The sequence below is a fragment of the Vombatus ursinus genome, unplaced genomic scaffold, assembly GCF_900497805.2.
Source record: "Vombatus ursinus unplaced genomic scaffold, bare-nosed wombat genome assembly UNPS02014848.1, whole genome shotgun sequence".
Classification (NCBI taxonomy): Eukaryota; Metazoa; Chordata; class Mammalia; order Diprotodontia; family Vombatidae; genus Vombatus; species Vombatus ursinus.
In genome coordinates, this window is record NW_020954626.1 from 3,093,984 (window position 1) to 3,110,474 (window position 16,491).

At 39.4% G+C, this 16,491-nt stretch overlaps 1 protein-coding gene across 1 annotated transcript in view; it reads right to left on the reverse strand.

Moving 5' to 3' along the window:
* LEO1 (LEO1 homolog, Paf1/RNA polymerase II complex component) overlaps nt 1-15,921 on the reverse strand; it is a 56,104-nt gene extending 40,183 nt beyond the window's left edge. The window contains exons 1-3 of the mRNA XM_027840878.1: nt 15,820-15,921; nt 3,997-4,755; nt 1,218-1,325 (exon numbers count right to left, since the gene is read on the reverse strand). Coding sequence (XP_027696679.1) covers nt 1,218-1,325; nt 3,997-4,755; nt 15,820-15,877 — 925 coding nt within the window. The 5' untranslated portion in view covers nt 15,878-15,921. The remainder of the gene's footprint in view (nt 1-1,217; nt 1,326-3,996; nt 4,756-15,819) is intronic.
* Nucleotides 15,922-16,491: the final 570 nt, after the last annotated feature.

The following is a 16,491-nucleotide window of genomic DNA, read 5'->3' on the forward strand; positions in this document are numbered from 1 at the left end:
CAAACCATGTGAAGGATTCCTTAGATTTTTACAAAAGTTGTCATGGAGCCAGCTCACTAAAGCTGGCTTAGTCAGTCAAGTCAACAAACATCTATTAAGCACCTACTATGTGCCAGGGACCATGCTAATATCTGGGGACACAAAGAAAAAAAAATGGTGCCTACTCTCAAGGAGCTCACCATTCAAGGGAGATATCCAGGGACCTGACAAGAGTTAAATGATAGTCATATTTAGCCTCAATAAAGAGAAGAAAGGCCAGGTGGGTGGGAAACAAAAATTGCAAAGTAATAATAACAACTCATGTTTGCAGAGGGCTTTGAATTTAAAAGAGCACTTAATTCACAATAATCCTACAAAGTAGATGGCACTAGTATTAGCTCCATAATTTACAGATGAAAAAACTGAGGCTCAGCAAAGTTACAATTTACCTATACTCACCTATATGACCACATTTATCATCTCATGTAGTCTTTACAACAACTCTTTGAGTTGGATATGGTAGATATCATTCCTATTTTTCAAAAGAAGTAACAAGTGAGGGAATCAGTACTCTTGACAAAGTCTTGTGACTCTTCGTCCCAAGCTCTTTCCATCATACCATGCTGTATGCTGTATGCTGTCGGATCCACTCCTAATTAAGGGCCATAAGTTCATAGTAGCATTGCATGCTAACAGCTTGCCTCACACTCCTTCAACTGGTGACGTCACAGGGCAGTTGAACTTTCAGTCAATCAATCAACAAGAATTTCAGTGTCTACTGTGGGCCAAGCACTAGCCTAAGCACTAGTGACACAAAAACAAAAGTGAAAGTTCTTTCCCCCAAGAGGCTTACATTCCAAGGAGGGAAATATGTGCACATACTTTGCACAAGTATAAAGAATATATGGGGGCAGCGAGGTGACACAATGGATAGAGCACCAGCCCTGGAGTCAAGAGGACCTGAGTTCAAATCTGACCTCAGACACATAACACTCACTAGCTGTGTGACCTTGGGCAAGTCACTTAACCCCACTGCCTAGCCAAAAAAAGAAAAAAAGAAAAAATATATACAAAATTAATACAAGGCAGTTTTGAGAGAGGAAGGAACATCCGGAGTAAGCCTAGCTTCTTAAATTATGTCAACTAACACATTAATCAAAATTCTTTAGTGTTAGTTTGACATCTTGAGTAAAACATCAAGACAGCATTACGGTTTTAAAAACAGAAACAAAGATTACCTTTTTGTCCTTCTTCATTATCACTATCAGCTTCTGAATCAGAGGCTATTGCTTTCTTTCGCTTCATCCGTAAAACTTCATCCTCACTATCACTTCCTCTTGCAGATTCTACAGAAAGTACAATTAGGACTTCACCATAAAAATAACTTCTCAGTTTTAAACTAAGTAACTTAAAAAACAACTTAGATTAGCATTTTAAGATGAGATTTAAAGGAAGGAAAATAATGACTACTCCTACTTATGAGCAAGGTGATATACAAGAGGTTAATTTCATTCTAATGCCACTTTCCCAGAGCTATGTATTTATTCCAGAGAAGTACTTCTATGCTTCAAACAATATGTGATTTAATGTATATGTTTCTTTTTTCCACTGGATTCCTTGGGTGGGTAGTAATGTACTAATGTGAATAAATGTAAATAACAACCCTTCATGAGATGGAGGGGGGCAAATTTCTGATGAAGAGTCCCTCTAGATGAGGCCTGCACAACCTGTGGCCCCACTTATGGCCCTCGGTCACGCCAAAGGATTTTGGGCAGCCCACGAAAAATGTGGAGAAAAACATCTTCTACATTTTTTGAGGGCCACCCAAAATCCTTTGGTGGGCCGCAAGTCGCCCATGGACGGCAGGTTGTGCAGCCTGCTGTAGACATAGCAAGGCTTAAAAATGACAGTCCTTTATCAGGCCCATAAACAAAGCTTCCTCATCTTGGTTGGACCAGTCACGGCTTATGCTCTGGTGACAAAACTTTCGAGAAATCAAGGTCACCTCCCCACAAAAACACCAACTCCAATCTCAAAAAAGTAAGACTTTAGAAGGATCCTTTAATTTATTGTTATCTCTGATGGGAAAAGCGGGCTAGCAAATGATTGCCATTAGCAAGTCAATTTTAATGCCAGAAGGACCAGAATTTAAGAACACCTCAAAGGACCACACTGTTAGTGTGTTTAGTGTTAGTATCCATACGATAAAGAAAACAGAGATAGTAGGATGAAATTTTTTTACTTCAAAAAAAAAAAAAAAATCATACTATTTTTGTGTCAACTGACATACCTGGTCCTTCTAGTGTTAAAATGTTTTATTTGCAGAATATTTGTGATGAAAACTTTTTACTACAAATAACTTAACAATAAAACATTCCTTTTCCTTTTAATTTCTGATAAATATGAATTGTCCACTCCACTCACCCAAGGAAGCCAATGGAAAAAAGAAAAAAAAGAAAGACCTTCAAATAAATTCAAGTATTTATAGCAGCACATTCATAGCGGCAAAGAAATAGAAAAAAAGTACATAACCATCAATTGGGAAATGGTTAAACAAGTTGTGGCATAGGAATATAATGGAACATTACTGCCTTATTTAAAAAAATATAAATATGATAAAGTAGAACAGAAGAAGATGTACAAACTGAAACGAAGTAAAGTAAGCAAGACCATGAAAATAAAATACATAAGGACTACAACAATGTAAATGAAAGGAACAACAAAACAATCAAAACTGAATGCTGTGAAATTATCATGACTAAGCTTGGCCCCAGGAAAGACCTATAAGAATACACCTCCCCCTCCTTTATTTGTAAAGACAGGAAAGTATAAATGTAGAATATCATATATAATGCTGGACTCAGTTTTGCTGAATTATTTTTCTTTTTTAAAAAATTATTTTAAGGCTCTCTGAAAGGAGAAATGGGAGAGACAACTACAGAAATGGTGGTATAAAAACAAAACAGCAAAATAAAAATATTAAAATATATGTATTGCTTTCTTATCACATCTGTTTATATTTGTATAAATTGTAGATAACTCAATTAAAACTTGTCTTCTTATCTTAAATATAAATAGCACAAAATCATATAATTTCCTTATTTTAAAAAAACCTATTCTTTGAACAAAAAAAAAGTCCTTTTTATGAAGGTTTATTCACTATAGTTACAGGACATTTGACAATAGCTCTAAAATACAGCTAAGTAACAACCGATAGAGCTCTGGACCTGGAATCAGGAAAACTTGAGTTCAAATCCAGGCCTAGTCACTTACCAGCTATATGATCCTGGGCAAGTCACTAAAACCTTTTTGTCTCAGTTTTCTCATTGCTAAAAGGGTAATAATAACAGCACCTACCTCTCAGGGAAGTGGTGAGGATAAAATAACATAACAGTTGTAAAGCACTTAGCACAGTGCCTGGCACATAATAAATACTTAATTCCTTCCTTTATAATAGTATTTAAAATGGGCCTTAACTGTAAAGCATATTATATCCTCAATCAACAAATAGTACTGAACAAAGAAAATAGCATCATGTTTACTTCGAATATTGTCCTTCAACTAATTACCCTCACTTTCAGATCAAGAAGGTACCACCTTTTAATGTTAATCATGGCATTAATCAACTTCCCCTAGAACACATTTAGTTGATATTTACTGCACAAATCATTTCTTCAATGAACACTACTAGCTAACTCAGACAGCTTTATGATCATCTCTTTCAAACCTGTCTTACTGCAATCTTATATGGAAATGCCATTTCACAGCTACTTCCCTATTAAAAATCTCCTCCCAACATTTATTTTAAGGATTTCTTTCTACTGTATCAGATCATTCATTAACAAATGGGAAAAAAGAATGAAGTATTAAAAGGTACTAGAAGAAAAATAAGAAGGCCAAATTAGAGAAGGCAAGGGTAAAGAATTCGAGAAGAAAAACCAGGGTCGGCAAGGCAGGCCACAGTGGACATTATTATACTTTAATCAACATTCTACACATAACAAATACTCTACACACCTGACTTATGGTCTCGTTCCTCTTCATCATCTGACCGCCTATGCTCTTCATCAGAAACCTGCGGTCTTTCATCATCAGAATTTTGCATTTTCTCCTCATCAGAGACCTGTGGTCTTTCTTCATCATCAGAATTCTGTAGCTTCTCATCATCATTGTCAGAGGCTGCTGGTCGTTCATCATCAGAATTGGCCATCTTCTCTTCTTCAGAGAGCTGTAGTCTCTCATCATCTGAATTCTGAGGCCTCTCGTCATCATCTGTGTTCTGCATTTTCTCATCATCATCAGAATTCTGCAGTTTATCTTCATCAGAAATTTGTGGCCTCTCATCATCAGAGTTTTGTATTTTTTCATCATCTGACTGATCACTTTTATCTTCTCTGTCCCACTTTTCATCATCTGAATGTGCTTTTTCAGAACCTTCAGCCTCTGACTGATGGCTCTCTCCATCTGACCTATGGTCTCCATCTTCATCCTCATGAGGAGCTTCTGATCCACTGTGTTGATCAATATCTGATTGGTCATTTTCTTCATGGTCAGAATGCCCAGAAACCTCCGATCGATTGTCTGATCTTTCAGAGTGATTATCACTCCCACTATGATGAGAAAGTCCCTCATCTTCACTGTCATCTCCAAACAGTTCCTTGTTACTTGGCTTTACCAAATCTTCTCTATCATCCCCTTCACTGTCACTTCCAGAGGGATTACTACCAGAGGCAGCATTCTCATGATCAGAATCAGATCCAGAATCAGAATCAGAATCTAAGAAATAAAGAAATTATATATATATATATACACACACATATATAAATACACATACATGTATATATATATATTATTCTGCCAACAAACATAAGCAAATCTAAACATCAATACTGATTCCCAGCAATCCCTCCCTTGGTTCTCAGAGGGCAACCAAGGTAGAGAGGTTTACAGCAGCATAGTGTACAGTAGAAAGACCTGACACCATCATCTGACACAGTGGAAGGTAAGATTCAGGTTACAAAATGTTTTACTTTTAAGAATTTTATTTGCTATACAAAATATTTATGATACTATAGATTTTGGGTGTTAAGAAAAGTGAATATAGTCTGAAATCAAATTTTTTTTGTTGAGATGTTAGCACAAAAGAGCAACAGAATTCTAGGAAATTACTAGCAAGAAAAATGTTTTGCATGTTACCAATTTTATTTTATATACTGCATTTTATGGCTTATTTCATGGTTACTATGTGAAGAAAATGCATATTATTAGAATTAATGTTTTATTATAAAGAATTGCATACAGAAAAGTGCATTTTTAGCAATCTTTAGCAAAAGATTACAAAATATCTTATTTGATCTTCTCAATAACTATTCATCACTAGCAGATTGGTCACCAAGTGAATTACTTGGCCATTGGGACACAGCAAAGAGATAAAATAGTCCACTGTGAAAGAGATGAGGACAGTTTTGAAAGCAATGTGTTGAATTTATTATATGCTTTTTAAAAAAAAAAAAAGTAAGCTGTATATAAGAGAATTTTACTTCCATACACAATCCTCTTTTTCAATTCTACTTCATATATGGAAATGTTCTTTTTTTTAACTGCTTAAGTTCTGAATAAAAATGTAAAAACAAATAAATAGTTCTTAGTCCTGTATGGTACTACTGTAGTGACGCAACAGGCTGGCAGAAAAATGGGCACAGTGTTAATAATCCTGACTTTTAGATTGTTATAAACATTTAACTATTCAGACTTTACATATGAGATCTCTGTCCAGCAAAATACTTGTTAATTGACTGACCAAACTGATATACTATTGTAAGAAGAACTGAATAATATCAATATTAAAAATGATACAATTAATATAAGAAGTTATAAAGAAGTTGAAATTAAATCTAAGGCTAGCTTGCAGGTTCATCTTAGAGAGTTCAATAAAGTACTGTAATAGTGGAGCTAGTTTCATCCTGATCCAAAAGTAACCAAAAAAAACAAAAAAACAAAAAAACAACTTTTTCATGAGGGCATTTGTCTCTTACAAAGAAGTGATCATTATAGGCATAAGCAAAAAAGCCAAGATAAATACAACTATAGCTTATGTACCAATAACTGGTGATAAGAAAAATAAAGCATTTCTATGCAGAACAAGCAAAATAATCAATCAACAAACATTTTTAAGCACCTACTATGTGACAGGCACTATGCTAGGTGTTAGAGAAACAAAGAATGATAGTCCCTACTCTCAAGGAGCTTATAATCTATCAGGGAAGACAGTGTGAGCGTGTGTGTGTGTGTGTGTGTGTGTGTGTGTGTGTGTGTGTGTGTGTAAGTAAAACACAAAGTTGTTAAAACAAGATAATTAGAGAGGATGGGGTCTAGCATTTAGGAAAATCAGGAAAGGCTTCATGTAGAAGGCAGAACCTGAACCGCATCTTGAAGGAGGGCAGGATTGTTTCTATGAAGCAGAGATGAAGAAGGAGGACATTTCTGGCATGGGAAATGGTCAGTGCAAAGGATGAGAGATGGAGTACTATGTAAAGAACAAAGGGAAAGCCAGTTTGACCACATTCCAATGTGGGAAGGAAAGTAATGTATAATATGGTTGGAAAGATAGTACGAAGACAAAATGTGTAGGGCTTTAAATGCCAAATTAAAGAGTTTGTATTTTAACCTAGAGGAAAAAGAAGCTACTGTAGTTTGAGTAAGGTAGTGATATGGTCAGATCTATAATTAAGAAAAACCACTCTGGCCGCTATGTGGAGGATGTACTAAGATGGTAAGAGAATTGAGACAGAGAGACTAATTAGAATGCCAATGCAACAGTCAAGGGAAAGAAATGATATGGGCTTTAACTAAGGTGGTGATTTTATGAGCACAGAGAAGGAATAGTGGGCAAGAGATGCTGTGAAGGGAGACATGGCATGATGTGGCAACTGAACTAAAAGGGTTAAGGAAGAGTAAGGAGTTAGATAATGCCAAGGCTACAAATCTGGAAGACTACAGGAATGGTGGTGCCATCAACAAAAATACGGACACCTGAAGGAATAGGTTTGAAGAGGGAAAATAGTGAGCTTTATTTTGGATATGGTGAGTTTGAGATACCTCCATGACATTCAACTTGAAATGTCCAAAAGGCAGTAGGTGATGCAATACTGAAGCTCAAGGGTGAGACCGGGGCTTCTATATATAGAGATCTATGAGTTATCTGCATAGAGATGATTAAACTCATGGGAGAGTTAATAAAGTCACGAAGTTAGAGAACACAGAGAAGAGGGCCCAGGAGAGAGACTTGGGGAATACCCAGAATTAAGGAACATGATATGGATGATGAACCAAGCAACAGCTGTCAAGACAGGCAGAAAAAGAACCAAACAAAAGCAGCCTCATGAAAATTGAGTGAGGAGAGTATCCAGGAGAGGGCAATTAACAGTGCAACCACTGGGAGAGAAGAAGTATTAGATCCGACTACCAAAGTAAAGGTCTACAGAGCCATTATGTTGACCTCATTGTTGTATGCCTGTGAAACCTGGACAGTATACCAGTGCCATGCCAGGAAACTGAATCACTTCCATTTGAATTGTCTTAGGAAGATTCTGAAGATCACCTGGCAGGATAAGATACCAAATACTGAGGTCCTTTCTCAAACTAAACTGCCAAGCCTTCAAAACTCTACTGCAGAGAGTGCAACTACCATGGGCTGGACATGTTATCTGAAAGCCAAAGGTACACTTGCCTAAAAGACTATTTTATGGAGAACGCACACAGGGCAAGCATTCAAATGGTAGTCAGAAGTGATACAAGGACACTCTCAAGATCTCTTTTAAGAACTTTGGAATTGATTATGTGACATGGGAGACACCGGCACAGGAATGCCTAGCATAGTGTGCCCTCATCAGAGAAGGAGCTGTACTCTGAACAAAGCAGAATTGAAGTCGCTCAAAAGAAATTCAAGATGCGCACATTTAGAGAATCACCCAAATGTTCATGTGGACTATGTGTGCCTGACCTGTGGTAGAGCATTCTGAGCTCGCATTGGTCTGATCAGCCACAGTGGGACACATTGTAACTTGACTCTAACACAGTGATGTCATTTTGGTCCTCTTCGGAACAAGGGACAACAACCAACCAGTCAACAATGTCAAACACATCAAAGAAGTCCTCTAGATGACTGAGGACTGATAAAAATAAAAGAATATATAGTAACTTCAGTTGAGTGATGGGATCAGAAGCTATATTGCAAAGGGCTGAGGAATGAGTAAAAGGAGAGGAATTGGAGACAATAAATGTTGACAGCTTTTTCTAGGAGTTTGGCTGAATAAATGAGTGAATGAATGAATGGAGTATTTAAGCGCTTACTACTTTTGAAGCACTGTGCTAAGTACTGGGGATACAAAAATGAAAAGACAGACCCTGCTCTCAAGGAACTCACATTCTATTGGGGGAACAACATACATGGAAGGTTTCAGGTGCAAGTCAGATGGGAAAGGTCCCATAGTCCTTAGGGTTCCACAGCAAAGCAGATGGTAATACCTACGCTTTAATATCATTTCTGCTGACAAAACAGTCTTCATTTCTGATAGTGAAGCATTTGACAGGTCCAAGGACTTTGGTGACAAGAACTTTGTTTTGAAGGTCTTAAAAAGATCAGGCTGTAGCACCTGCAGGAGCAGTTACCAGGCTGCATTCTCAACAAGGATTGCATCTCAAGATGATGAATACAGACACTGGCAGAGAAGCACTGCTATCCCAAAGGCTCCTGAGAGTTCAGTGTTACGAGCTGTCTCAGAGTCTGAGGGTAGATGTTGACCAAAGTGATGGTGGTGGTGGTTTTAATCTGTCTGGGTGAAAAAGGGGGGTGAGATATAAGACAATAGCTTGAGGGATGAGACGATCTAATGAATTTTTTCTTAAAAATGAGAAAGACTTAGGCATGTTTGAAGGCAGTACGAAAGGAACCAGTAGATAGGGAGAGGCTGAATGTTAGAGAAAGGGGATAATGAAGGCGTCAAGCTGCTAGAAAAGATGGGAGGTAATGAGATTACTGGCACACAAAGAGGTGTTGCCCTTGCTGAGGAAAAGGGGCAACTCATAACAGAGATTGTTATCAAGAGGGTCTGAGATGGAGAAGAAAGTGCTCGCGGTAAATGGCCTAAATTTTCTCAGTAAAGGGGAGAAACTCAGCTGAGAGATTAGGGAAAGGTATGAGAGGATTAAGAAAAGAAGATTTAAAATAATCTCTATGAAGACTAAAATAAAGAAATAATTACAAAAGACTGCCTGGCTGAAACAAGGGCTCAGTTAAAGTTATTTACATAATATTGTTACATAATTTGTTATGTACCCAATCAACATGGTTTTGTGACCTCCTCCAGCTTCATTTATCAGCCCATAATTAGGAATGGAGGAGGAAGATGGTGGAAGAAATCCAAGGCTAGCATGTGACAAGGGACGAGCAGCAACAGTGCAAGGAATTAAGAGAGAGGAGGACAGCGTAAGGATGAATTGGTTAATGACAGGGTTGAGACTGGAAGGGAAGAAAGCGAAATCACTGACTGATATACGCTGATATTTGGTTACTTCAATTTAAAAGTATACAGAAGGAAGGACAATAAAAATCACAATAGAAAATATGGTTTATTAAGCCTAAGAGGCCAAAAATCTTATACATCACCTAGAAACCTAATGCCTTTATAACATTAATATTTTTATTGAGAAAAGAATTGGAGGATGCTAAGAAATATCACAAAAATGAAATCGACTATCTTGACAGAAATGATTGGCTATTAATGTGGGAAATATTTTCTGAATCAGTTGGCTATGTGCAGTGAGATCAACTAGTTTGGTGTTAATTTTTGCCTTTGCTCAAAGGAAGGATAAAAATGAGAAGATCATATCCTGAATGCAATTACAACTGCAAAATGACTTACTTTACTAGTCTACCATGCTTCCCTCCCCCAAAAAAGGAAATGAATAAAAGTAATAATAAAAGTAAACTAGTAAAAGCTATTATCACCACTTCTTGTGGAAATTAAACCAGTTCAAAATGATCATAGCAAAGAGTCCAAAAGGGCCCAGAAACTGCTTCATCTAGCCAACATCTCTTCATTCTTCATTCCCCTACCCCCCAAAATTTAATCAGAAACCAGCTCTTACTGATTTTGCCTCCTCAACAACTGTTGCTCATTTCTTTCTCCATTCACTGAGTCACCACCTCAGGCCTCAGGTCTTTAGATCTTGCCTGAACTACTGCAATAGCATAGGAAATTATCTCCCTTCCCTCCTTCCAAACCATCCTCCAAAGCTAGAGTGCCGGCCACTGAGTCAAAAAGACCTGAGTTCAAATATGGCCTCGGACACTTACTAGCTGTGTGACCTTAGCCAAGTCACTTAACCTTGTTTGCCTCAGTTTCTTCATCTATAAAATGAGCTGGACAAGGAAACGGCAAACCACTCCAGTATCTTTGCCAAGAAAACCCCAAATGGGGTCATGAAGAGTCAGACACAACTAAAAAGGACTGAATAACAACGTGTCAAGTGCTGCTCAAGAAGTTTCACTGGTTCCCCACTGGTTTCGGAATAAATTTAAACGCCTCTGTTTAGAATTTAAAACCTTCACCATTTGGCTGCAATCCATCTTTATAAATATATTACTCTCCTTCACATACTCTATGTTCCAACCAAATTAGTCTAACTAGGCGGCCCCCATACAGGACCTGTCACCTGCTATTTCTATACCTTTCTACAATTCTGCTCCCATTCCTAGAATGACTTCCCTACTTTCCTCTGCCTCTTGAAATGCCTAGATCACTGAAAGAGTCAGCTCAAGTACTGCTTCCTACAAAATGCCTTTCCTAATCTTTGTGGCAATTAATGATCCTTTGCCCATGTCAAGAAATCACTTTGTATTTACCCTGTATGTATTTTATATGGATTTATTTTGTGTAAATGTTGTCCCCTTTCCTCCAACAGAATGTAAGCTCCTTGACAGCTGGAACTATTTCACTTTCGTCTTTTTATCTCCTATTGCTTGGCACAGTGCCTAGCACAAAGTGAGTGCTTAATAAATGTTTATTAATTGATTGACTAAACTGAACATTTGCCAGGTAAGAACAAAATGGTATAAAATACCAGTTCATTCACAAAACATTACTCAGGAGAATGACAGAAAGTCCAAAAATTGCCTCACAGAACAACAAAAATGAGTCAGTAGGGTAAGGAACCTACAGAAAAACTTGCATGAGATTAAAGACTATTCCAAGATCATTTATAGATGAACCTGGAAGAACAAAATGATTCAAAATGGAAAATTCTTTAAAGTACTTTTACAGCAATCCATTCTTACCATCAACAAGGAATGAAGAAGTATACGAGGAAATAGAAATGGCAATTCAAAGAAAAGGAAAGAAGCAGATAGATCTAACCAAAAGCACTCAGAAGAAATTTGTGCCAATCAAATTTTTAAAAGGCACTCAAGGATATATTTTCAAGATCTAAAGTAGGGAAACATTTCAAAAGAATGAAAAAGGTAATAGATGGCACTACAACCAATCAATAAGCATTTACTGAGTGTCTACTATGAATTGGAGAATACAGATACAAATGTGGGAAAGCCTCTGCCATCAGGGAGCTCATTCTCTGCTAAGGGAGATAATGAGGACAAAACATGTTCACCAACAAGTATACCAAAAAAAAAAAAGCATACAGAAAATATATACAAAGTGATTGGTTAGTGGGCACTAACAACTCAGTGGATCAGGAAAAGCTTTCTGAAGGAGGTGACACTTCAGCTGATCCCTGAAGGGAACCAGGGGTACCAAAAGGCAGAGGTAAGGAAAGAAAGCATCAAAAGTACGAGAGACAGCCTTGTGCAAAGGCAGCAAATGGAATGCTCTGAGCAGACAACAAGAAGTAGGCCAGTTTAACTGAAATGCTTAGTATATGAGAAGGAGTGATACGTAATGAGTCTAGAAAGAGAGGCTAAAGCCAGAATATGAAGGGCTTTAAGTTTCAAACACAGAAGTTTGTATATTATCCTACACAGAGTCATTGAAACTTCCTGAACAAAGAGTGACACCATCATATCTGTGCTTTAGGATAACAATTTAGCAGCTGTGTGGAGATGAATTGAAAACAGGAGAAACTAGATACAAGAACATGAATTAGGAAGTTATTGCAATAGTCCATGCAAAAGATAATGAGGGCCCTAACTAGGGGGTGGCTATGTGACTAGAAGCTCAATTGTTAGATGATAAAGCCTAGTCTCGGGTAGTTGTGGAAAAAGGGGATGAATCCAAGAGATACTGAAGAGATGGAATTGATTTTTTAAAAAGAAAAAGAACTAAGAAAATAACAGAAAGGGCCCACATGGCTTCATCAAAAACAGGTCCTGCAAAGTTACTGTGTTCAATTGGTTTTCCCACTTTAATTGATATCCAGACATAACTTTGCTGACAAAAGGTCCATAGAGTCAAAGCTATGGTTTTTTCAGTAGCAATGTATGGTAATGAGAGTTGCACTATTAAGTGCCACAGAATCAACGCTTTCCAATTGTGGTTCTGGAGAAAACTTCTGAGAGTCTCTTGGACAGCAAGGAGATCAAATCAATCAATACTTAAAGAAATTTAATTCAGGCTATTCACTGGAAGGTCAGACACTGAAGCCGAAGCTTAAATACTTTGGCCATATAATAGAAGATGAGATTCACTGTGTACTCAATTCAGCCAGTGAAGCTGAGATGCAACAAAGTATGTATCGATTCTCTGCTGCTTGTGCTAATTTTGGCCTAAAATTAACACCAAGAAAAAGGAGGTTCTCCACCAGCCAGCAACACACCATCCATATGTAGAACCACCAGTTACAGCAAATGAAGAAATTCTGAATACTGTGGGCAAATTCACTTACCTTGGCAGTATACTTTCCAGGGATGTACACAAAGATGATGAGGTTGACACTCGAATTGCCAGAGCTAGCTCAGTGTCTGGTAGGCTCAGAAAGGAAGTGTGGGAGAAAAGAGGTATTAGGCTGCCTACAAATCTGTAGGTCTACTGAGCATTTGTGCTGACCTCACTGTCTTATGCCTGTGAAACCTGGACAGTATACCAGTGCCATGCCAGGAAACTGAATAACTCCCATTTGAATTGTCTTCTGAAGATCACCTGGCAACATGAGGTACCAGACATTGAGGTCCTTGCTCAAGCTGAACTGCCAAGCATTCAAACTCTACTCCTGAGAGTACAACTCCAGTGGGTTGGACAAATTATTAGAATGCCTAAGAGTCTATTTTACACAGAACTCACACGAGGCAAGTGCTCACAAGGAGGTCAGAAGAAGCAATACAAGGACACTCTCAAAGTCTCTCTGAAGAACTGTGGAATCAATTGTGTACCATGGGAGTCACTGACAAAGGACCGCCCAGCATGGCTTGCCTGCATCAAAGAAGGTACTACGCTCTATGAGCAAAGCAGCATTACGGTAGCTCAAAAGAACGAGAGATGTGAAAATTTAGAGACATTTCCACTCCAGGTGTTCATGTAGACTATTTGGGTCTGACCTGTGGCAGTCTTCCAAGTTTGACTCCAACACAGTGATGTCATTTTGGTCCTCTTTGAGAACTAAGGACAACAACCAACCATACAAAGGATTCTTGTTCAGGTTTGTGTTAGACTAGATAACTTCTGAGGTACTATGATTCTATGATAACAATTTGAAAGTTATTTGCATATGGAGGATAATTGAAGCCTAAAAAGTAATTAAGATCAAATCCGGCTTTATACACTTGACACTTACTAGCTGTGTGACCCTGGGCAAGTCACTTAACCTCGATTGCTTCACCAAAAAAACAAAAAAAGACCAAAAAAAAGAGCAAAAAAAATAATAATAGTTAAGATCACCAATACAGGAGAGAGAAAAATCAGAAGGGGTAGGGGAAGGGACATGAATTTAAGGGGTAGGAAAAAGGAAATGAACCTGCAAGGGAGATATAGGGAAGGAAAAGTGAGACAAATAGGATAAGAACCAAGAATCATGTTGGTAGAAGCCAAGTAGGACAGAAGCTAAGGAAAGAAGTCTTTTGAAGAAAGGAGTGGTCAAGAGTATCAAATACTGCAGAAAGAACAAGGAGAGCAAGGACCAAGAACAGGTGCCGTCACAAAAGCAGCCCTACCCCTATACACTTTTATCCAGGCTAGTGTTTCCACACATTTTCAATACACCCCTTATTCTATCAACCACTCACCCTCCTCCCATCCAAACACAACTCTTTCACACCGAAAGCTTCCTGATACAGACTCCATTGACTTAGGCAACCAATCAACATTTATTAAGCACCTACGTACCAGGCAACCTGTTAGGAACCACAAAAACAATACTGTCTCTGATCTCAAGGAACTTATGTATTTAATCAGAAAACAACACACACACACATCCAAATAAATATAAAATGAATGAAACATAATTAGGGACTGGGAGAGACACTAGCAACTCACATTATCAGAAAAAAACATCCTGCAGATGCAACTTGAGCTGATCTTTCAAAGAAGCTGGGGGTTCTATGAAGCTTAGATGAAGAGGAAATGAATTCCTGGCATGGAGAACAGCCTGTGCAGAAGCACGAAACGCAACATCATGTTTGAAGAACATGGAGACCAATTGCCTTAGACCAGGGAGCTCATGAAAGGGAGAAACATGCAATAAGTTTGGATGGGTTCAGCTGGAATTGAGATTCCAGGAACACTTCTATACCATCATGAATAGTCAGAAGAAGACTTCTACCAGTTTTACATCTCCAATTCCTTACTCCCAATAAAATATGTCTCAGTAAAAAGAGTCTCAGCCCTTTTCCTGAAAGCTGAGACCATTAAGCTAAAGTGTTTGCCTTCCAAGTGCTTAGCAGGTATTTAATATATGCTCCCTGAATAGAACAAAAAGTTAGGATGGGATTAAATTGTTCAGGGCTTTAAATGTCAAAACAAATTAGTAGTATTTTATCCTAGAGGCAATCAGGAGGTCCCGGAGCTTTTTAAGCAGGAGAGCCATGGCCAAACCCATGCTTTAGGAATACGAATTTGGCAGCTATGTGGAGGATGAGCGGGGAAGGAAGAGAGCAGAGGCAAGGAGACCAACTAGGAAGCTCCTTCAATAGATCCAGAGAGAAGTGATGAGGTCCTGAACCGAAGAACAAACAGGATGGCGAAACACATTCCTGCACATGCCCCTAAACCTCAGATATTCTTTAGCTATACCCCTTCTCTTTCTCCCACAAATACTCTCCGGCCATCTCCCGTTCTCCCACACATCTCCAGGCATCCCCTGTCCCCTTCTCCCTACCCCAATCTCTAAAGCTCCCTCCATCCTCTATTTTCTCCACTTTCAGGGAGTCGGTCCAACGTCAAACACCCTCCATCCCGATTCCTTCAAGACGATTCTCGGGGCATGGCGAGCCCCACAATATTAGAAACAGAACCCCCCTTCGTGCCCCCTCCCCGCAGCTGTGCCCCAATATACCCAATCACCAAAGGCCGGCGAGCCCCCCCCCCTGCCCCTTTTCCCCCCCCCCCCCCCCACTGCTCACCCCACCCCCCCACCGTTAGGAGCCGAGGCAGGGCCGCTAGGGACGGCGTGCGAGCGGCCCGGCCGGACCAAGGAGGGAAGCCTCCCCCTCCGGCCTCATCGGCTCGGGCTGCGCCCCCGCCCTCGGCGGCCCGGGAGGCTCCAGAAACGGAGCATTAGGGGAGCAGGCCCCAACAGCCCAGGGGCTCTCCCCCGTCCCTACGCCGTCCTGGCGCTCAAGTCCTCCTGGCCTACTCCCACCCTCCTCAACCACCGAAGCCGCCGCTCCAGCCCGACCTTTGCGCTCGATGTCGCTTTCCACGTCGCTTCCAAAAAGATCCTCCATGTCCGCCATCCTGAAGCCCCAGCAGCCGGTGACTAGCTTTCTTTACGGCAAGGAACCGGCGCCCCTTACGACACTGTCGCAAAAAACCTAGCTAAGCAAATAAATAAATAAATAAATAAATAAATAAATAAATAAATAGAGCATCTCTTCTCCTCCCCCTTGATCCGCCTTCGACGCCAGCTCCGCCCTAAGTCTCCGGAATGGAAGGAGAGGAAGAAGTGGGAGTGGCTGGCGTGAGTGGGAGGGGCTTCTTGGGTGGGAGGAGCTATGCGGAATAAGCTGCCCTAGTTGGCGAGAGCTGCGGGAATAAACGAGGTCACAGTGATATAATGCCAAGTTGAAAAGCCTTTGTTTCTTGTCTTATTGAGTTTTCTTTTCTTCTTAGAAAAAAAAACTTAATATTGCTGCAATATACTAATACATTTCTGATTTAGGACGTTAATAACTTCTGAGTCCTTTTGTAAAAGCTAATTTTTTAAAAAAATGACTATATTTGATTTGAGACTTTTAGCTCATATGGTTAGATCAGGGAGCAATTAAGGTCAAGGAGGGGCGAGGCATCCTGCAGATGCCAATTAGGCTTGCCAGATTTTAGTCTGGAGATGTGGGGCAAATTTCAATGT